The sequence below is a fragment of the Equus quagga genome, chromosome 10, assembly GCF_021613505.1.
Source record: "Equus quagga isolate Etosha38 chromosome 10, UCLA_HA_Equagga_1.0, whole genome shotgun sequence".
NCBI lineage: Eukaryota > Metazoa > Chordata > Mammalia > Perissodactyla > Equidae > Equus > Equus quagga.
In genome coordinates, this window is record NC_060276.1 from 18,034,103 (window position 1) to 18,057,094 (window position 22,992).

A 22,992-nucleotide genomic window follows, 5' to 3' on the forward strand; every position below is an offset into this window, starting at 1 on the left:
CTTTCCTGCATTTCCTGGACCTGTTGCTGTCAATGTAGTGCTTTGCATTTGGGAGACATTGATAGATATAACACTTTCATATTCACGTTAAACGAAAGCAGGAACCCAGTGGTGGTTATTTCTTTCATTCACGTAAATACAGTCATTGTGATTTACAAGACATATTACCTTTGGACAAGAGAGAGTATTCTAAGAGAGCACAGCTTGTCATTCTATATTTCTAGGAGTTTGTGGTTATAAACCAAGTGACATTCAGAACTTACTCCTATGCTACCTCTAATAATTGTGGGATGTGAGATTATCTTCCCCAACTACATTATAAACTCTTTGAGAGAAGAGAATCTGTCTTATATGCATTTTGTGTCACCCAAAGACCAAATGCAGTGCTATGCACATAGCACACAAGTTACCAATGCACTTCCTCTCTGATACTGTAACAGAAAGTTACTGACTTGTGGCATCTTAGCCTTGTATGGTGACTTTGATGTTTCTAGTCCAGTTTCCCATGCAATGTGATAGAAACCCGGGAGAGAGTAGTGCACCACCTAGTGAAGCACTCCAGCGCACTGTTGGACAGCTCAAGCTGTGAGCCGGCCCTTCACTGTACTGAGCTAAATTGTGCCTCTCTATAGCTGGGCCTGGTGGTCTAGTTAAGATTCAGAGTACTGCAGCCTGGGTTCATTTCCTGGTCAGAGAACTATACCATGGTTCACACTGTGATGGTTGCATGTTGCTGTGATACTGAAAGCTATGCCACTTGTATTTCAAATACCAGCAGGGTCCCCCATGGTGGACAGGTTTCAGTGGAGCTTCCAGACTAGGAAGAAGGACCTGGCCACCCACTTCCATAGCACTGGAAGGGGAGAGGATGGCGCAAAAAAGACTGGGCAGGGTTCCACCCTGCTGTACACAGGGTCACTAGGAGTCAGAATCCACTCGATGGCACTATCAAAATGACTATAGTTTTCACCTATAGATCCTTCTAGTGAAACAGTAAAGAAGTCAACTGCTTACCTTTACTTTTTCTTGTTCATCTCCAGAGTTCCTCGTTTTTTAAGTATTTAGATATGGAACTTGATGGGTTCAGAGTAAATATATAGCAAAACATTTAAAAAAGTTTTTAGTCATTATAAAGTAATGGGATGAGCTTTGTCAGATTCTTATTTCCATATTGAAAAAGATGAGATCGGTGATTTATTTCAGAAGCACTTAATTAGTGCTTATTTTGTGCCAAGCAGTGTTCTAAGTGCTTTGTAAATATTTACATGTTTCAATCTACAAAACAATCCTATTAGCTAGATACTATTATTGGCACCATTTTATAGATGAGGGAACTAAAGTACAGATCATTTTAGGTAACTTGCCCAAGGTCTTTCAACTAGTAGGTGAAAGGTGGGATTATGAACAAAGCCTTCTGGCTCCAAAATCGTATTCTCAACCACTATGCTACAGTGAGATATCTTTCATAGTTTTTTTTTTAAAAATGCAGGGACATTTAATTTTTTCTCTCTTTTGTTCTAATAAGTAAGCATCTAGTTATTTAAAGTTTCCAATTTTTCATGAGACTTTATTATTTTTAAATTAAGTTTTCTTTTTAAAGATCTGGAAAGATACTGCTTTCATTTATTCTCTTTGTTTTTGCCACCTTGAAGCACTATACCTTTATTGTGGTTATATAAAACTTTTTCCTATTTAATTAACTGTTGTTGCTAATATCTGGGTAAGTTGTACTTTGGTCTCTAAGGATGCTGTTACATCAGCTCTGTTTTCTGTCCCTAAGGCAGTCCTTTAATTTTTTCCATCTAGGTCCTTTGCACTCTTCCACACTGCATTTATTTAAATGTTCACTTTGGCTAAAGCCAAGCCAAAAACATCAAATAAACACTGTAATTTGCTCATTTATGTTTTTTCATTGTCTTTACATTCCTAGCAACCCACCTCGCATGTCTAATTTCAGTTCTATGTCATTAACTGGGATTGTTGGTTTACTGAGTGCCTACTTCACACCAGGGGTACTCACATCTGTCATATGATTTAATCCTGCTAGCAAACTGAGGTGCTTTAGGTTAAATATCTTGCCAAGGTTGAAATCCAGGTCTTCATGATTCTAAAGCTCATTCTATACACTATGGAACAACTAACCTTTCTTCATTTTTCTGGGCCTTAGTTTCCCCGTCTGTGCAATGAAAATAAAGGGACTGAGAGCCTACTAAGTGATGGGCACTAGGCTGGGTCCTGTCACAGAAATAGCTGCAGAACTATGATGTAATGGGCTCATGGTGAAGAGTTCTGTTTGAAGAGTGCTCTGAGAATCTGGTGATCCCTTCTGCTTGCTGGAGTTGAGAAGCTGGCCTTGGAGGAACAAGTAGGATTTCTCCCTTTCTAAGGATGCACATTCCAAAATTTTATACGACCTTAAAATATATATATTTAAAAAATAGATTTAAGTGTGTGGCATCAAAATAATAGTTTGCTAGACTATTAAAGTCCATGGGAACAGGAACCATGCCCAATACCTTGTATATAGTACAGTACTTAATACATATTTGGAGAGCCAGTGAAGGAAAAAATCAGTTTTTGCAAATATACGGATTCTTACCTATACATAACTGACAAATCAGAGATTTTTTAATGATTAACTACTATGTCATGCATACTTCCACCTTTATTATTTATATAGTATTCAACTCATCTAGTATTTATTGAGAACCTAATTGTGCCAGGTACTATGCTGGGGGAGGTAATCATAAATGTACCTACAGTTCGAGCAATGTTTAATTCAAATTGGTGTTGTTCTTGAATGCAGTCATTCAACCTAAGACAGTTTTAAGAAGGGTGGAGATGGAAGCCATATTGTAGTGCATGTAGGAGTGATTGGGAGTGAGGAAGAGGAGGCATCAGTTGGAGAATATTCCAGCAATGAAGGTTTAAGAAGCCTTCCTTGAGAGAGAGGCAGAGCTGAGCTGTAGGAAAGTCACTCGACTTGATGTTTTTTGGGAGAGATAAAATTGCAGCTCAAGAGATAATGAGAAGACACCTTAGGAACATGGTCAAGGAATGGAGGGGTTCTTTATGATATTATGGTTGGGCTATTCATCAGTAACCTTGTGGGCTTAAACATAAGTTTTTAAAAAATGAAGGGTATATAACATCTGGATTCCTAAGATCATGTCATCTATGCACTAAGATTATCTTTTGGAAATTTTGAAAATAAAATGTAAACATGAGGGGCTGTGGCTTATCCCTGTTTATTCCCTTGACATCTAGTTATGTGGCCCTAAGTTAGTCCTTAAAAAATATTTGTTCAGGGAATCTATTTATGAAAGAGAAATTATAGAAAACTATTATTGATATGCGTTCAATAATTGGATATGAGCCATTTACAATGAATGGTTTAGAGAGTCCTTCATTGACTTGCCTGAAGGTAATGAACTACACTTGATCTTTCAGGATTACTTGCAATTCTAGAATTCTCAGAATTGCTATCCTTCAATGAAAGCATCTTATTCGTTTTTTGGCAAACCTGATAACCCAGGTTGTATTGTTTTAGTGACTACTAATGTGAAAGCTGCTTTGTTGCTTGAGGCTTGAATGTGTAGTAGTACATGTAATTGATAATACCATCCATAGTCTGACCCAAGGAATTTAAGCTCAGTTTTATGTAGTGTGAGTTGAAAAAGTTTCTATTATGCTGAGAACCTTTATGATCTTTTGTGGGATTATACTGTTATTTAAAATAGAATCAAGGCATTTTGGTCTCTTTCATTGATATATTGAATTATATGACAGTTAAATTTAAGTCATTTAGTACTTGGTGATATAGATGATGTTATGTTAGCCTTAATTTCTTCATCACCCCTATAAGGTGTACGGACATGATTTTAAATTGCTGAATACAGCATAGTAACCACAGTATAGAATTTCATCAGCTTTGATGAACATTCCATCCACCTCAGTATAAATGTAAGTGCTCTCTTTAACTCAATATTTAAGCCGTTACTCCTTCTCCTTCTCCTCCTTTTCTGCTTGACCATTTAAGCTGATTGATTTTTTGAATGATTCTTAATCTATAGGTATCCTCTTACTTTCCATACATGTTGTTTGTGCTGACCTTAGTGTATGGACTTCCTTGCTGGTTTGATTTCAGCGTTTTCCTTGAGTTTTATTTTCAAATTCTTCCTTTCTTTTCAGGCTCTTCCTCAGATCTTGTCATGAAACCATCATGTGGAGAGCTCTTTTTTATTTTCCTTCTCTTCGTGATTTGCATACTCCAGACAGAGAGGAGTTTTTGAAGGCACTGGCTACTTTGCTGCAGTGTTATAGCTTCATAGTTTTTTCATAATTTCTAAATGTTGGTTCAAAGTTGTCACTTTGATTTGGATAATCATATTTTTTATAGAGAATTCTTATTATTGGGGAAGGAATTTAGAATGCCCAAAGGCTCTTATGTTTCCCCTCATGCCAGCTGGATGCCAGATTTCTAGGCCACATGTTCTCTTGAAGGGTGATTTTAAACCCAATGTGTCAAGCATTTTCTAAATTATTTGCCAGACACGCACGAGAAGATGTATTCAAAAAATTATAAGCAATTCAGGATCCTCTGGCTTCCATGGATAGGCAGTAATGAGCTTTCATGTCATAATTACAGGAAGCTGGGAAGAAAATTGAGAAACTGGAGATTTTTAAATTAGTGTCCACGACTCTATTATTATGACATCTGAGAACTTTAAATACTGAAAAACTCAATACCGCTATTTGATGACAAGTCAAGAATTGAGATTTGTGACAGATTTTGTTTTGAAATTAAAGTTTAACATCGCTCCTTAATATTATCTGCTACATAGGGCATTGGAATGATTGAATGAAATAATGAATATAAAACACTTAACAGTGTCTGGCACCGAATAGAGCTCCATAAATGTTAACAAGCATTAACATCTAGGAATACCAATTGTTTAATAACAAAGATACTGCTTTAGAATACATCGTAACGTGTGGTCAGCAAAGCAAATTTATTCTCCTCATTGTGTTTTAGTTGTTATTTTGTGAACCCTAAACTCACTCTTGAAATTTTTACTCAATAAAATTCCCAGTATCCCAATTGATTAGAAATTGATATAGAGAATATTTTTAATGGAAAATTTTGTATGTATGTTTATCCTGACCAGAAGATAGCAGGAGAAATGGGTTCTCATAGGTAGAAACAGGGAAAGAGAAGCCAAAACCACGCATTTGGTTAACAGGAGAAATATGCCAGAATATATGTTTTGGCTAGGAACAGACTGTGGCCAAGAGGGTCAGGTGGTTATAAGCAAGTAAGCTGAGTCTAATTCTGAAAGGTTTTAGAAATTAAAGAGGATCAGGTAGAGTGTTGTAGAAGAACAGAGGCCAAAGTTTGGACAACCTTCAGTAGAGAAGCAGATGGGACAAAACTGTGTGTTCAAAGAAGGTGGTGTTCTCTGAAACTAAAAGAGGGTGTCAAGGCAGTTGCATTGAAATTAATGGAAGACAGAGAGGCACAGGGGTTCATAAATTCTTCTAATCTCAGAGGCAAGAGACTGCCCTTCCCTAGGCATTCAAATCTACAAAGAGTGCCCTTCTGGTTTTCAGTAGTATGAAGTGCCTCCATAGCCAGGAATTAAGCTCCAACATGGATATGAGTTGTCAATGAAAGAAACTAGATGAATCAGGACAGTTGGGTTAAACATTTGGGAATCTGTCTGCCCGTTCTGGTCACAGATTGCCAAGATATCAGGTATGATGAAATTGGGTCATGAGCTCTTCATGTGTACACTAACAATTTCAGGCATTTTAACCAGGTAGATGAACCTTTCTGGGCCTCTGTTCAAGGTTGAAGTAATCAATAGGTTACTTTGTTCCTCACTGGCTTTGATAACTCTGTTGTGAGCACAGTTGTAGTTATTTGTAGTGTTTTTAGATTTGATGTGGACTTGATTTTCCACACCCTCCTTTTTAAAATGTGAAATCTAGATTTAAATGACACACCTTACAGAAGTAGGCACATAAGCTATTTCCCCATTTATTGAGGCAAACCAAAGTTGAAATTGGTAGATCTCACAGAATTATTCTTATTTGAAGATGAGTATTACATTTCAGTATTACGTTTCTTCTTTCCAGCTCCCCTTTTCCTTTGAGGGTTTTGTAATCTTTCCTTTGAGACTTGTTGAGCTTGACCTTGAGAGATAGAAGAGAACTATTCTGTCTGGGCCAGGAAGGTGACTTTATAATGACTGTATTATAGTAACACACTCTGCATTAACGTTAGCAAGGGCCTTGACTACTTGTCCAAAATTGAATTAAAAGACGTTAAGGGCCGGCTCCGTGGCCGAGTGGTTAAGTTTGAGCGCTCCGCTGTGGTGGCCCAGGGTTCGGATCCTGGGCACGGACATGGCACCGCTCATCAGGTCAGGCCACGTTGAGGCGGCGTCCCACATCCCACAACTAGAAGGACCTGCAACTAAGATATACAACTATGTACTGGGGGGGGGGGGGGGGGTGGGGAAAAAAAGCAGAAAAAAAGGAAACGAAAAAAGATTGGCAACAGTTGTTAGCCCAGGTGCCAGTCCTTAAAAAAAAAAAAGGAAGATTGGCAACAGTTGTTAGCCTAGGTGCCAATCTTTAGAAAAAAGACGATAAAAAGCCAGTTTGTTTTACATTCCCTCTAAATTTTTCTATAAAGAAAGGCATATAATTTCCAATCCAGCATAAATCACTCTGAAATTTCAAGAGCAAAATGGAATTCTTATTTTAGAGGCCTTTAAGGAAGGATACTCTCAGGCCCGTGTGAAGATTGGGCAATGTAGAACTTAAGAGTCTGTCCTGTCTATGCACCCAATTCTTCACTCCTAACTCTTTACTAAAGCAACCAGCTTTCAAAAAACTCCAGGCAATTGGTATATACGTATATATGTATGTATATATTGGTATAAATAATTGGTATAATTGGTATATATGTATATATGTAATATATATATTAGTCATGTGTATGATACAAATGTGAAATAATGCCTCTAGCAGCAGTAACTTCAGACACAAAGGGTGGAACTCTTGTACACACTTGCCCAAAAAATTCAATTTCCCAGAAAACTCCCTTCAAGTCTACTAGAAATTTTGGCTTTTATATTTTAAACTACTTGGTCCTTGAAATCAGTGTACCTTTGGTCCCCTCCCAACATTTTCAGCCACAAAGCTTTTTTCTCTATCCTTTTGCTAGTTTTATAAGTGCTCCTAATAAGGAGTAGGGGCTTTGTATTGAGGTGGAAAATCTGAATTTATTGGCTGTAATACCAGTGATGAATTTAGGTAAGGAAGCCCTCAGCGGATGCCTACTAGATACAGTAGATGAATCCCTTTAGACCATTAAATCACTTAGATGCTCTAGCAAGTAGCACCCTTATGTGACTCACAAGTTTGACTAGAGAGTTACTTGGGCTGTTTACAAGTATTTAAAGGGTAAATCAACATTTAGTGATAACTTTTGATTACTGTTTTGTAATTTGTGTGTGTGTGTTAGTGGATAGTGAATGTTTAACCAAATCTTATCAGTGAGTAAATTGGCCCCAAAACTTCACTTGAATCTAATTCAATATGCACTTTGGGAGGAGCGTGAACACTTTCAAACCGCTGGGGTGCTGGTTAAAGTCCTGTAGCAGGAATTTACAGGATGCTGTTATAGCCTAAAAGTGACTATCTAAATTTAACTCCTGGCATGAGCTTGTTCTGTAACAAAATCTAACTGAAAAAAATCCTGTTGAAATTTCAACTTCATTCTTGAAAGAAATTTCTATTATAGAGATTATGATTGAAAAGTATTTGAGTCAGTTCAAAACATACGAATAGAGTTATGTGTTCTCAATGACTGGGGTCATTGATAAGTGGGGAGTTAGCAAAATCCAAACAAGAAACTGCAATTTTCAGTTTGTTTCTCTGCCCACTTTTCGTGTCCACCTGACTTGAATCACTGCCTGTCCTGGCCTCACAGAGCCCGTAAACTGGAGAAAAACATTCTGACCTTCAGCTACTTCCCTTTCATCTTTAGCTCTTCCAGACTACTGTGTTGGATACATAAAATTTGCTTAGGCTGTGTGTTGTGGGCTCCTTGAATAAAACAAATTTCCAAGAGCAGATCATTGTTACCATGCTACTTTTATATCCACTAAGTTTCTAATCTGCTTAAAATCTGTGAGAGAGGCTCCTGTCTCTATGACAAATATATACTCTTTGAGTCACTTTCAAGGTCCTTCAGAAACTACCTACACATTATCACTCCTGTGCGGTATGAACCTGCCATCCTAGCCAGCCCAGGTCTGCTCACCATCTTACAGATAACTGGCGCCTGATCTTCTCTTCTCGCCCTCATTCACACTTGTCCTCTTTCCAGGAATGCTCTCTGCCCCTGCAGTCTCACGTAGGGCCTTCTCATTCTTTAAGGCCCGACTCTACTTTCTCCTCTTTGTAAATTCTCTTGACTATACCAGGCCTCAGTGACATCCTCTTCTCAGAACTCTCAGAACTCTCACCATGTTTGTTGTTAATGTTACTAAATTTTGCTCTTACTTGTCTACATTGTTTGCTTTTCTTTCATATTATATTGTTCTTGCCTCCCCAACTCAACAGAGGCTTCTTGAGTACAGAGGCAGTGTTTGAAATCTCTTCTGATTCCCCAGAAGCATGTGACACAAGTCTGTGCATATAGTTGGTATACAATAAATGTTTGGTGTTTGATTGATATTTTCCCACATGAACATTTTTAAAGGCCTCATTTGCTTGAATTTAAGGGAATGATAGTAAAGATTTGTTAAATGGATAAAATGAACGATAGATATGATTTTTGTTTATTTTTGTTCCCCTCCTGTCCCCATTCATGGGCAACCCATTGAATGTATGATTCTCAAGACAGGGATTGCATCTTTTCATCTTTATATCCCCAGAACCTAGATCAGTGCCTAGGTCATATTAGATGCCCCATAAATATTTTTTGATTGAATCTTCAGCAAACTCACCCTGCTTATATTAAATGCAATGAGGCTTGTTACTCATTTTGTATTTTGCTCACGTCAAATGCTTGAGCATTATAGGACTTGAATTGCCAAATATGTTAAGTTCCTGTTGTCTTCAAGTTTAAGTGCAGTTTTTGGTGAATGAAGATCTTTTAATGGCACTGGGACTTCTGTCCCATACATAAAAGCAAGCAATTAACCAGTGTTATTTAATAGGAACTGTGTTTAGAATCCAGGTTTTAAGTTGTTTTTATATTAAATTGGATTAGTTTGAAATATTTAAATGGCATTTATTAGTAAGTTCTCATAATTTTGTACATTATTTAAAAAGAAACATACCTTTAACAAAAAGAGATGACCTCCTCTGACAAACAAAACCAGTCCCACACCTTGGTTGCTAAAGCTATGTTCAAAAGAGACACTTTAGCACTTTTCTTTTTTCTTTCTATGACTGTATGTATGAACTGAAGTGGATCTTTTACTTGCTTTTTGAAATGGAATAACCTGACTTACCTGCTTTTTGTAAAAGGCATATTAAATTTATTGCCCTTGGATAATTGTGAAAAAAACGCAACAAAGCTTTAAAAAAGAAACTTAAAGAAAAATTTCTGCACATAGGGAAAATATCCTTATTTTACAGTTTTATGGAAAACTCAGTTTTCCATAGGATGGCTATGAAATCATGGTTTCCATCTACGATGCGGAACACCTCTCACATGCCTTAAAGAATGCGTGTTGGTGGACCACTAACCAAAACATGTGAGGGAAATAGAACTTGAAGCAAATTCGAAACTTGAAAACTTTTAAATCTTGTCAGCCTGCCAATCCAAGCAGCGTGTGGCAGGTGTGTCATATATTCGTAGAGCCAAAATAAATGGCCACAAGAAATTCCAAGGTAATACAGAAGTAAGGAAAGCTTAAAATGGAAAGAAAGGAAACATTGTTTTCATTGTTTATTCAGGAGGTTGATAAATGCATTTAAAGAAATGCCTCTTCAGATATTGCTTTAGGTGCCAAATTGTATCTTTGTGATCTTCTGGACCAGGCATTGGCAATGTTTTTATGTTATGTGCTACCTTGTGGAGGGAAGGCAAAAGAAAGGAGGAGACAAGGAAAATGTAGGAAAAGTGAGGCAAAAGTAGCTTCTGGCAGTGGCCTTGAAAACAATTCTGGGACAAGTTACTATTTCCATTAGATCAGTAGAAAATACTTATTTCTTTTGTTTTAACTTCAAGAAGACGTCCATGGGAAAAGGAGTGAGTCTTTAAAAAATGTATGATCTACTTTCTTAAAAGGAAGCCCTTAAAAATCAATCTGGTGTATATGTAATTTTAAAATAAAAGCGTTTATATTTTCTTTATGTTATGTCTTATCTAAAATTCTTATAGATGAGCATTAATTAAAAGCCAAGATTAACTGTTTTTTTCAAGGAACAATACTTAGGGAATGTTTCTTCCCGTGGCTGTAAGTGAGATGTCCTCCAGCCCCACTCCCAGTGCAGTTTCATCACACCAACTGTTCGGCAAAAACATTCCAAAGATTGACCTATTATGCAAAGATATAGACAGAAATCATTTGAGTATCCCATATTTTTACTCTAAATCCGGGAAAAGATCTTGCTGCTATCAAATGAGCCGGAATAAACCATTCCTTATGAAAACTGAGTACTCTACATATCAAGAATCCCAGGTATTAATATTCCAATTTGAAAGCTGAATTGTGAAAAAATACTCAATTTTACAGGTCCAATAGACTCGAAACTGACAGAGGTGACCAAAGCTCAGTCAGCTTAGATGGTGCTCAACTGACAAAACTGCTTGCTAGCCTCATACAAAAGAAGGTATGATGTTAAATTCTCATTTAATCTTTGATCTTTCAGAATAGGAATCCTGGGGAAGGCTATAGCATTCTAACTTCCCATGAAAAAATAGAGCCAGCAAAAAACTAAGTAAGACATGATCTCTACCTTCAAGGAATTTACAGTCTAATAAGGGAGGAAAGTTAAGGGCCTATAATGAAGAAGAATGTGATACCTGTCATAAGAGAGACACAGTATTGTGACATGGTTAAGAGGGTGGGCTCTGGACTCAGACTGCCTAGTTTTGAACTATGGCTTTATCACCTACTAGATACACGACATTGTGCAAGTTAAATTGCTTCACCTCTTCCCACCTCTGTTTCTCTATCTGTAAAATGGGAACGGTAGTACCCTTTCCAAGAGGAATCCTGAGAGCAGTAAGACTTGGTGTAATTCTAAGATATTTCTTTTGGTGACTCATTTCTATGCAATAGTGTTTGAGCGTGTCTTTAAAAGTGTTCTTAAGTTGTAGTGCTTGGTGTACTATCCATGGCAAATTAGAGGCCTGTGTTGAAGTCAGAAAACCTAGTGTCTGCGTCCAGCCCTTCCTAAACTCTCATAAACATTTCACTTCTGTGCCTTAGGTTTGTTCTCTATTTAAATGAGCATAGGAAGTTCCACAACAGCAGGAACCTTAGTCTTGTTCAACATCTGGAACAGTGCCTGGCACATCGTAGATGCTGGATAAATGTTGATGCAGCACAACTCGAGGATATTATGAAGATGGTGATACAATAGGCGTGGAAGTAATTTTGAGAAAGAATCATAAGTACTACACAAAAATGGTTGGCTTTCCTTGTTAAAGATTCCCAAGAGAGATAAGAGATAAGAAAGGATCGCTACTACATTTCTCTGCCGGGAGCCATGCTTGGGATTTGGAGTCAGAGGATCTTGCGTTGAGTTGTTGCTCTATCACTTAAGGCTTTGTAACTTCAGATAAGTAATTTAACCTCTTTGAGCTTCACTTCCTTCACCAGCATTTTTGGGTTATCAACCATGCTTTAGAATATTTTTTAGAGCTCCAGAGATCAGTGAATTAAAGGCACTTGTGAACTACGAATAGTAACAAGTACACATGTACTACGAAATGGTGACTTTTCATTGTTCTACATTAGAGAACTAGAAATCATAAAAAGCACAATTGTATTCCTATTACTCACGTCTAAGGTAGAGAAGATAAAGTTGTATTGTCCCCCAAACAGAGTTGATCTTCTTTAAAACACAGGGAAAAACGGATCACCTCCCTGTCTTTTATACACAGTCAGACGAGCAGAGCTGCATGAGGGAACTTCTCTCCATCGTCGTACCAGCTCCCTTTAGTTGTTGCACCTAGCTGCTTCTATGCCAGCTCCAAAAATAGTGCCAGTCTGAAGGAAGACATGTACTGGCTAGAACTGTTATAAGGAATTGGTTAACGTCCCATCAGAGGTTACAGGCTTATGTAAAAAAGAAAAAATCCTTCTCTCATTCCCCTTATCTTACATAAAATGCCTGGCCAGAGTCCAATTCCTGTTTGCATTTTTCATTTGTAAAAGTTCAAAGTTCAAAAAATTATTTTTTATTATCTGTTTCTATACTTGATGGATCTCTGCAAAAAAATCTTTATCCAGACCCTCACGGTTTATGTTCTGAGCAAATAATATCTATAAATATGTATTCCTTTTTGATTATTTTTCTTTCAAATGTATACAGGCAGCCTCTATGATTTAGTTGTAGGATTAAATTTGAATACGTTTTTAAATATAAACTTACAAACTCGAAGAAAGTACTCTTTTACTTTCCATAATAGACTAAGTCAGTTACACTATGGAAACTAATTTACTCTTGAAATTCAACTTAGCAACATTACTTAGAAGAATTTGTGTCTAAGGAGAATCTAAGAAAGATTGGGGTGGTTAATTCCATCACTCATGAGGCTTTTGTTGTTGTTGTTATGTCTCTTTAGACTTCTAAAAAATATAATAGCTTTATTGGTATGTAAGTCACGTACTATCCAATCGACCCATTTAAAGTGTTCGATTTAGTGAATGGGTTCTAGTGTATTCAAAAAATTGTGCAACTCTCACCACTATCTGTTCCTAGAATATTTTTGTCACCCCCAAAGAAGACCTCATACCCATTAAGTAGTTCCCCTGCCTTCTCACTTCCCCCAGACCCTTATAACCGCTAATCTGCTTTTTGACTCTGTGGGTTTGCCTACTCTGGATATTTAATGTGAATGGAACCATACAGTATGTCGCCTTGTGACTGGCTTCTTTTACTTTGTATGATGATTTTGAGGTTTATTCATGTTGTAGCATGTATCAGTACTTGGTTCCTTTTAATGGTAGAATAATATTCCACTTTGTGTATATATCACATTTTGTGTAACCATTCATCTCTTCATGGACCCTTGGGTTGTTTCCGCCTCTTGGCTGTCGTGAATAGTGCTGTGAACATAAGTGCACAAATATCTCTTCTAGACCCTGCTTTCAATTCTTCTTGGTATATTCCTGGGCGGAGAAGTGCTAGGTTATGTGGGCGTAGATGTGCTAGGTTATGTGGTAACTGTTTAACATTTTGAGGAACTGTCAGACTGTTTTCCATAGCAGCTGCATTATTTTACATTCTCACCGGCAATGCATGACGGTTCCAATTTCTCCGATTTTTCCTCTTTTTTATTATAGCCATCCTAATGGATGTGAAGTGGTATTGCATTGTCGTTTTCATTTGCATTTCCCCCATCTGGCTAGTTTTTTACAAAACTATTTTAAATGCTTTTCTGGAGGCCATTTGCCTGACAAACTTAACCTTCCCTCTAGAACATGATCCTGCATGGAACATATTGCAAAAGGGCTCTCAAACCAGTAAGAGCAGTCACAGACCTTCAGCGTGAAAGCCCTGTGCTTTGCCCGTAGGCCCCTCATTCAGTGAGTAACTAACTGTTATTCAACAGTTGTGATTGGCTATTATGTTTTCCAGAAGGGAGCTGGACAACCCCCTATGACAAATGTTGTGGCAGGACTAGAAGTGACAATTAGCAATTTGCCACTGAAGGAGGAGAACTATAATACCTCCCAGGACATTTATGACCCCAAGTCTTCAACCAGACGCCAAACTATGTTCAATATTTTATAAGAGGGCAAAACTACGTATAGTACATTTTAGAAAGATTTCCATGAAGAGTGACTCAGAGAAACACGTTTTTCTCTTGAATGGATAAGCGCGTGTGAATATTCTAGATGCTTAATTTCCAAATGGTATCTGAAAAACTAGGTGATATTGATTTTACTCTTGAATGCCAAAAGGACAAACAGAAAATTCAAATTCTGTAAAATTATTGAAGATATTGTTTAAAAAAGTAAATGAAATGTTTTTAAGAACTTGATGCTACTTTTTTGATGAAATTAATTAGTTGATTTGTCTGATACTCAGAGCTTACTTTTGCTTTAGAAAATCCCTTTTGTTTCTGTATGTGTTCATGGCAGTAAGGCCAGTAAATTAACCTTTCATCTATCTTCCAAGCTGAGTTGCTAGAAATTGTTGCTGGTTGACACTGGGTTAAACTGCAAACCTTAAAACTGCACAATATTTAATGTATGATTGAACAGTGCTTTCCGTCTCACTTATTTGTATATGCTGAAACTTCCTTCTGAGTTGTTCCAATATCCCTTCCTAGAGCCTAATAACAGAGCATACACAGAAAAGAAATTCAGCATCCTTTCAAAGGATTTCTTTCTTTATCTGAAGCACATTTTACATTTCCCTCCCTTCTCCTACCTCCTTTGCAGTAGGTCTCCAGCTAGTCATGTCATGACTGTTTTACGTGGTCATCAACAATTACATTTAAAATACACACACAGAGTTACCTCTTGGAGCAACTTAGACTTTCTTAGCAATGTCTGTTTTCTGGATTTTGAGAGCAGATAATCAAGCCTTCAGTCAGACTGTAGAAAGCTAGTTTAAAGACAAGTCTTTGGTAGCCTCTAAAAACTGGAGACGCGCAGGTGGATCATGACTGCATAAGGGGCTGTCGTGTCAAGCTCTGGTATTTTCTGTGCCGTGGGCCCCGAAATGAATTTCTGCCCCAAAACAGATCAAAAGGAGACAATCTTTTTTTTAAGTTGGGTTGTTGCCCAGTCTTGTATGCAACAGTAAATCTACGCTTTTGCTTCCTTTTACTATGCACTATCCTATACTGGGAATTACCCTTTTTATTGACAACGGCTGACTGTACTAGATACTGTCTGTATCTAGATGCTTCCTGTTGTAATTAGGATATGCTTACTTCTTTCCCAAATCTAGAGTCGAAAACGGAAGCATTGTATTATATTAGCTGATTGTATTTTTTTTCTTGCAGGTTTCTGAAAAGTGCCTTTTCTGAAAGCTGCTGCTTGGATTCCACTCTAGAGCTGTCTCTTTCTAAAGCCCTCTCCCTGCCACCACCACATCTCCAAAAACCTGGTGTGCTTGTAGTTCACTCGCAGCAACTCGGCCGTTCTTTTTTTCTTTGATTCTCAGTTTTCATAGTCATTTTCCCTCCTTCTGATTTTGCAGCAAAAAAGAAAAAAATTACAGTTGTACCATCCTTACCAATCTCAATTTTTAAAGCCAGGAAATAGGGAGAAAAACCTTTCTCCCCTTGATCTGAGACCATTCCACAAACTGAAGGGCAGCCAGCAGCATATGCTTTTTGTGAGAATAATTGAAAACATCAACTGGAGAGCACAAAATTCTTTTGAAAGTCTGCCAGTTACTTGAAGTAACTTCAACAGAGGAACAAAATAAAACACTCAATATTTTAACCTTTATGGTTGCCTTCTTAAAAGAGTTGGTCTCTAATTTGATTTTTAGTTATTCTGATACAATTTTTATTTTATGATTGACTTTTGTTTGACTAGACCGAATTTGACTTAAATTTAAAACCTAAGTGCTAACAACGAAACATTTCACCGAAGCAACCTGTTATCTCTTCACATCCATCTTGAATTCATTTTTAACCTTTAACAACAGCAGTAATATTGTCCTAGAGAGGGTGTACTTGATTTTAACTTTGCTTTCACTATGACGGCTGTCAACGTTACCCTGGTGCGTGATACCAAGTGGCTCACTTTAGAAGTCTGTAGAGAATTTCAGAGAGGAACCTGCTCTCGAGCTGATGCAGATTGCAAGTTTGCCCATCCGCCAAGAGTCTGCCATGTGGAAAATGGCCGTGTGGTGGCTTGTTTTGATTCCTTAAAGGTGAGTCTCATCTAAATGCACATAACGGTTAATTTAAATTTGTTGATTTCTGTTTTTTAAAACATCATGTACTTTGAAATTAGTAAAGTTAATAATAACATGAAAGCGGTAAGTTTTGTTTGTTTGTTTTTTAAGACAGGATGTAGACTTTGTGTTTGTAGAACTAAGCCAGACTAAAGCTTACGCCATCAAAGCCTACTGATCAAGATAGATAGACTTTAAAAAGTTGAAGAATTTGTAGGAGTAAGAAATTGTAGTCTTGCCAAATTTTACTTCTTTGTATATGATTTAGATTTTGAATACAGTGATCATAATTCTCATAGAACCTACAGAAACCCTTTACTGAATTATAACTTACCTGTTATCAAAATACACTTGACAGGGACCTATCAGCTTTCAGAGAATAAAGAGCATAAGGTGAAAATCGCACCATCCAAGAGGAAAATGATGGTAATTTTGAGTTTCGTAGTTGAAGTATATTTTGAACCTTTAATTAAACATGTTGCTATAAAACTAAGTTCACTTAATTTTCTTCCCAAACTGCTTATTCACCAGCCTCAGATTTGTGAGTGCATTTTATAAGGAAAGTCTTATTGCCAAGGTCATCAAACCAAAATATTATTACTACAATATAAACAAAATATGAGAGCAGATGAGATATTATGTAGAATAGAACATATATGCTTGTAGAAAAAGAAAATGCACTGATTTTCATGTTTTATTCATAGTTATACTTAAATTAGGGATACAGATGTACAAATTAAAATCTAGAAGTAAAAAATGGTAATAGATTCCAGGTTTAATTAATAAGATTTGCTACAATACATTCGAGATTTTTTTTTCAAAATATGTCAAGATGAATTAAGCTTAGTAAGAACCTTTTCAATTTCTTGATATTGTTTTATCCTCATCATGACCAATTTTACCTCATTAACATTTTTATTTATGGCTTCATTGGCTGATAGGGATGTATTTCTTCATGTGATCATTTCTTCAGAAAAACATTTTATCAAGTGATATCCTACTTAAGTAGTTACTTTTACTTATTTTGTGGTTACTAGCTTTTGTTGCAGACCATTCCAGTTCAAGAATGGAAATATCATAAAGATAATGGTAATTCCTACCATTGAAAATGTCTGAATTGCTCTTATTTGCAGCATATATTATGACTAAAGGGGTTATTCTGTTTTCTTCATGTCAGTATCATTGAAGTTTCATATACAATTATTTTGTGTATTGTTTAAATCTACTGCTGCAGGACTAGGCAGTGCCTTGAAGTGGAAAAGAGCACTGGGCTAGTTGGGGGAAAAAAACGAGACGTCTTTTATCCAGTCCATATAGAGGGTCCGGCACCGCACTAGGCACTTTCCATATGTTGTTTCAGGATATCTGGGGTACAGTCCCGGCCCCACTACTGTATCTGACCTTTGCTACTTCATATGACAAAGCTTGAGTTACTTTATCTCTAACAGATGGATAATTCTTCTGTACCTAACTTCCAGGATTATTGTAAAGATTCCAATGAGATAACATAAATGAAAAACCACGTATCACTATAAAAGTGAATTAAATGGAAGATTATTTTCTTACTATTAACTAAGTTGTTTGTTTTAGAAGTTCTACAAAATGATTCTATTTAGTCAGGGTTTATTGTTTAAAACTACTAACTCATGTTCCAAATGGACATGCCCAAATCCAGTTGCTATGAGTGTGATGTTGGTTATTCAAGCTGATTATTAGTATTTTTGTGGTTTACTTTTTGACATAGAGTTCCTTGCAGGCTTTGTAAATTCTGTCTTTCCAGGCCTCTGGTAGAAGATGTGTGATCTTCCTAATTATTGGTATGCTTTGGTCACTTCTCCCATTTAAAGGCAAAAAAGTGCCATTAAAGGAAACATTTTGAAGAAAAGTAATAAGGAAAGTGATTGTTAACAAAATGCATAAATGGATACTGCACTACCACTTTAAAGCTTGGAAAATGTTTAATTCAGAGACTACATAGATAATGGCCAATGAATATTAATAAGCCACTTAATTACTTACATACACTGTCTACTCACTGCATCCAGTGTTTTAAAAATAACTTTTGCATTATGTTAATGTCTTGATGACCAGTCACACAGGATAAAGACGATTTACATAATCCTTACATTCTCAAATTTTAATGAAATATGTAATATTTCAAATATTCAAAGACTTTCAATTAACTAGTTTGCCATTTAGATGGCACATTCATCACAGTTCCATGTCTGCACACCAGCTTTGTTGTTCTTTTCTTTTAGATTATTCCTAATCCCGGATGTGCATGAAAGCTATACTAACTTGAGGGTAATTGACCTATGTGGATTTTACTACTATTATATCTATAATACACAAATAACATACCTCAATAATTATTTCAGCATTTACTACCCCCCTCGAATTTGTATAATTGAAACACCTTTGAAATGCATCTGTGCACCATTTCTTCCATGAGTGGTTAAATAACTGAAGCAATCATCTGATGAGTTTTGGGCTGTTGCTTTTGTTTTTTCAATTTTTGCTTTTGTAAGGTTTCTGTTAGCACTAGGTACTCTATCAGATGATGATGGTTTTTTGTCTTCATAATGCACACAATAGATACAATGTTCTACACTCACCTCATAATGAAGGAATGTTATGAAAATAAGGAGGTCAAGCTTGATGACTAATTGTGTATTGTGCTGAAGTGCTGTGCCCATCATTCCATGAATGTTGAGTGTTCAGTGATGAAATTTGTACCATTTTCAAATCGACATCTAGACAGTGCAGCCCATAGATTAATTTCCAGCTACATAAAAGAGTCTCGTGTCATGTTGATATGCAGCTATTTTTTTCTCAATTGTCTAGTCTGGTTGGCATGATTTATTTCAAAATTTCTCTTCAAAGTATTGCTTAACCCATTCTATGCCAATTTCATGATATTACAGTTTGCCAATGATCTAGGTTGGTATTTTTAGTGAATGTCCCTTGGATTTTAACAAAAGATCATCACTAAAAATTCCAATCTAGAATCTTTGTGATTGTTTCCGTAGCCAAGATTGTTATCTTCATGTATTCTGCTCAACAATGTCACAATGTCTTGAACCTTCCCTTCCATACTCGAAGCGATATGATATCAGACATCTGTTATCCAGGAAGAATATAAATCCTGTCATTATTGAATTATGACAGATCAACACCCGTCACATGTGCCCACCTCACTCACTACTTTGGGTAGTTTTGTAATAAAAATTTCTCGGCAAAGGCCTTAGTAGCAGGCATAGTCAGAGGACAGTCTTGTCAGCCCAATGTATATTTTAGGAATATACATTCCTAAAAGATGGAAACTGGGTGAGGAACACACATAAAATGGCCCCACACTATGTCTTCAAACTTCACATATGATCACAAGCATAATAATATTTTGACAAGTGAAACCTGCTGCATGCCAGGCATATGGATGGGAGTCTATCCTTGTAGGTCAAATTGTCCTAGGTTACCAGTGTATTCTGTACTAGTATCACTAGTAACAGTAGTTTTAACTAGTTTAAAATTTGATTATTTTTGACTGAATGTTTATCCCATCCCTGTTTGCTAAGGGAAAACTTACTAGAAGCAGAAGACTCCTAATAACATGCTCCCAAGGGTTTCTGGATTATGCAAGATTTAGAACCATTTATGAGCTCCATCAGAGAGATCTACCTGCACTATAAAGACACATGGGTAGGATCTGTCATCTTGAGACTCAAGGAAAATAACATTTTACTTAAGGATGTCTATCTTCTATGATACTGACCTTAAAAAGGAAGTATCTTTGGCAAAAGTCAATGCTGTTTTGGACATTTCAAAGACCTCTTTTGAAAGAAAAGTGAAATTACAATTAGTACCCTAACAAATACATATTTATAACTTAGCCTCACTTTTTAAACTTTTTATTTTGAAATAATTTTAGACTTACAGAAAAGTTGCAAAATAGTACGAGTCCCTGCATACCCTTCACCCAGCTTCCTGTAATGTCAACAACTTACATACCATACATAGCACAGTTATCTAAACCAGGAAACTAACTCTAGTACAATACTATTAAGTAAACTAGAGACCTTATTTGAATTTCACCAACTTTGTCTGTAATGTTCTTTTTATGTTCCAGGATCCCACGTTGTGTTTACTGGTCATATCTCTTTAGTCTCCTCCAATCTGTGACAGTTCCTCAGTCTTTCCTTAGCTTTCATGATCTTGGCATTTTGGATGAGCACTGGTCAGTTATTTTGTAGAATGCCTCTCAATTTGCGTTTGTCAAATGCTTTCTCATGATTTGATTGCGGTCATGCATTTTTGGCAAGAAAATCACAGAAATGGTGTCCACCATATCTGAGGGTACATGATGTTGATGTGTCTTCTCACTCATGTTAACCTTAATAACCTGATTAAGATGGTGTCTGCTGGGTTTCTCTGGTGTAAAGTGATCAGTTTTCTTTTTGTGAAAATTGATAAATACCTTCATTTATTCATTATCTCCTCAACATACAATTGATTATAAGGGGCATCCCAATATCCAAGCTGTGAAAATGTGAACAAGCGTCCATCTGAGAAGTGATGGGTAATGCACTTCTGTATTTAAGGTCAATCAAGAAGGGTAGGGAGGGGAAAATAGACCAAGGGCGTGACAGAGAAAGTAGCAGCAACAGGCCATCAGAAAGAATACTGGAGAATGGGAAGCCCAACAAGTTTTGCGATATGCGTGTCCCTGTCACATGCTCTTGTGGGGTGGCCCCTGCGTTGGAGTCAGTGCCTCGGGCTACCTCTAACTTATTATCCCGCGTTGGGAAACAGATTTTCTACCTTTGTTTTCATAATAAATAAAATTTCTCTCCGATTTTAAAAGTTGTGCCTCTTTCTGAAGGGAAAGGAAAATACAAAAGAAATTTTTACAATCATACACAAGAAGATACGAATAAAAATTAAATGTAATAAAATGTGAATAAAATGTAATAAAATGTCATCCCCACTATCCAGTACCACTGCTAACATTTGTATGTACTTCTTTTCAGTCTTCCTGTCTTTTATATAATTGTATACGTGCCGCGTAAACCTTGCCTTATCTCCTGCCTCCTTGTAGACGTCACTCCCTCACTCACGCCCCCTTGCTGATCCTGGAAAGCCAACCTCTCCCTCCATTTATCTTTCCTGTCAGCTTCATGTTTTTCCCAGGGTATTAAAAAAAATATCTAGATATTGCCTGATCTCCCCCCATTCACAGACGTTTAAAAAAATACCAGTTATTTTGGCTATTTTTCTGATCATAAAATAAAAACATACCCTTTCTAAAAAATGTAATATAGAGACAAAGATTTTTAAAAATCGAACCTATAATTCCGTTACCTAATGAATATCTTCATGTTGGTGTACGTCCCTTCAAAATTTCCTTTAATGACAACAATTTTTTTAAAATAAAAGGTTTCATTTGCTCCATGGAATTCCAAAAGCTTTTCATGCTTGTGAAGGAATAGTATTTTAGAAATGTACTTGCCTTAAAAATATACCATTTTTCAAATAATATGCAGTCATCAGAAATTATGTTTATGAGAACGATGCCATAATAATGACAAACTCTAGCTTCCACTGACTGCCTACTGTATTCCAGACACTTTACACGCGCCACCTCTAATCCTCATGACAACCCTGTGTGGGCTTTACCAGTGCACGGGCCGCGCTGTGCCGGCTGTGGGGTCCCTGATAAATACCCAACCTCCCTGATCCTGTCTCCCCACCTGTGGAAACAGAGACCCTCCCAGCACCTACCTCTGGCGTTACTGCTCATTCAAAGGAGACGACCCACGGAAGGCGCGTGGCGCGGGGCGGGCTCATCATAAGCATTCCAGAAACGTCCTTTCACCAGATAAATTCCACATGCCCTGACAATTTAAACCTGAGGAATGACATCAAGCCGTGACAGGACTAGAAGACAATGCAGGTGAGCACCTTTATAACCTGGGTGAGGAAGACCTTCCAAACCTTCTCTCAAATGAGAGGCAGAAACAATAAAAGCAAAGAATTATTAGAACTGACCACATGATAAAAACCACTTCTGAATGGCAGAAAAACCCCCCAAAGTTAGAAGATGAGCAATAATTTGGGGGGAAAAACTCTCTAATTTGACAAAGAGTCCTTTAATATACAGCAAGCTTTACAAATTAAGAAAAGACACACTTGAAGGTATTTTCCCAGAAAAATAGGCAAAGGATATAAACAGCAGAGCGAGACAGGCTGCTGTGGCCGGTTTCTCCGTGGGGACATTTCGATGAGCCCCACCGACGCAGCTGCTGGGCTTCAGCTGCCCCTGTCCAGGCACCGTGCGCTCCGCCTTCTCCCTCACCTCCAGTCCGGAGGATGAGAAGTGCGCTTCCTACCTCAGCCCCTTCTGCTTGTTTGCATTTTCTTGTACAAATGTGTTACTTCTAATCAGAAAGAAAAAAAAAAACCTTTTCGACAAGGTTAGCTCCTAAGGGGAAACTCAAATCATCTTTATAAAAGAAATTTTATGATCCTAACTGTGATATTTGCATACTCAAATCCCGAGAGGAAAGTTAAGAAGTTAGTGGAGCACTTCCTCTATAGTCTGGAGCTGAGAACAAGGAATCTTATTGTGTTCGAAATACCGTCCGTCCCCCCCACTCCGTGTCTCTGTCTACACTGGGTTCATTCACTCATTCACTGGGGAGCTACCTACTGAGCACCTGTTGTGTGCTGGGTGTTGTGCTGGGCCCGGGATCTGGCAGTGGACTGGAAGTGGTCCCTGTCCCCATGGAGCAGGCCGGGCCCGGGAGCTGGCAGTGGACTGGAAGCGGTCCCTGTCCCCATGGAGCAGGCCGGGCCCGGGACCTGGCAGTGGAC

General features: G+C 37.4%; 1 protein-coding gene across 9 annotated transcripts in view; it reads left to right on the forward strand.

The window, feature by feature from the left end:
- MBNL3 (muscleblind like splicing regulator 3) overlaps positions 1-22,992 on the forward strand; it is a 109,337-nt gene that overhangs the window by 32,282 nt on the left and 54,063 nt on the right. For 8 of the 9 annotated variants that reach the window (XM_046673260.1, XM_046673267.1, XM_046673261.1 and 5 more), the window contains exon 2: positions 15,218-16,098. The exons of the other annotated variant lie outside the window; for it this stretch is intronic. In XM_046673260.1, the coding sequence (XP_046529216.1) occupies positions 15,922-16,098 (177 nt within the window). In that variant the 5' untranslated portion in view covers positions 15,218-15,921. The remainder of the gene's footprint in view (positions 1-15,217; positions 16,099-22,992) is intronic. 9 annotated transcript variants of the gene reach the window in all.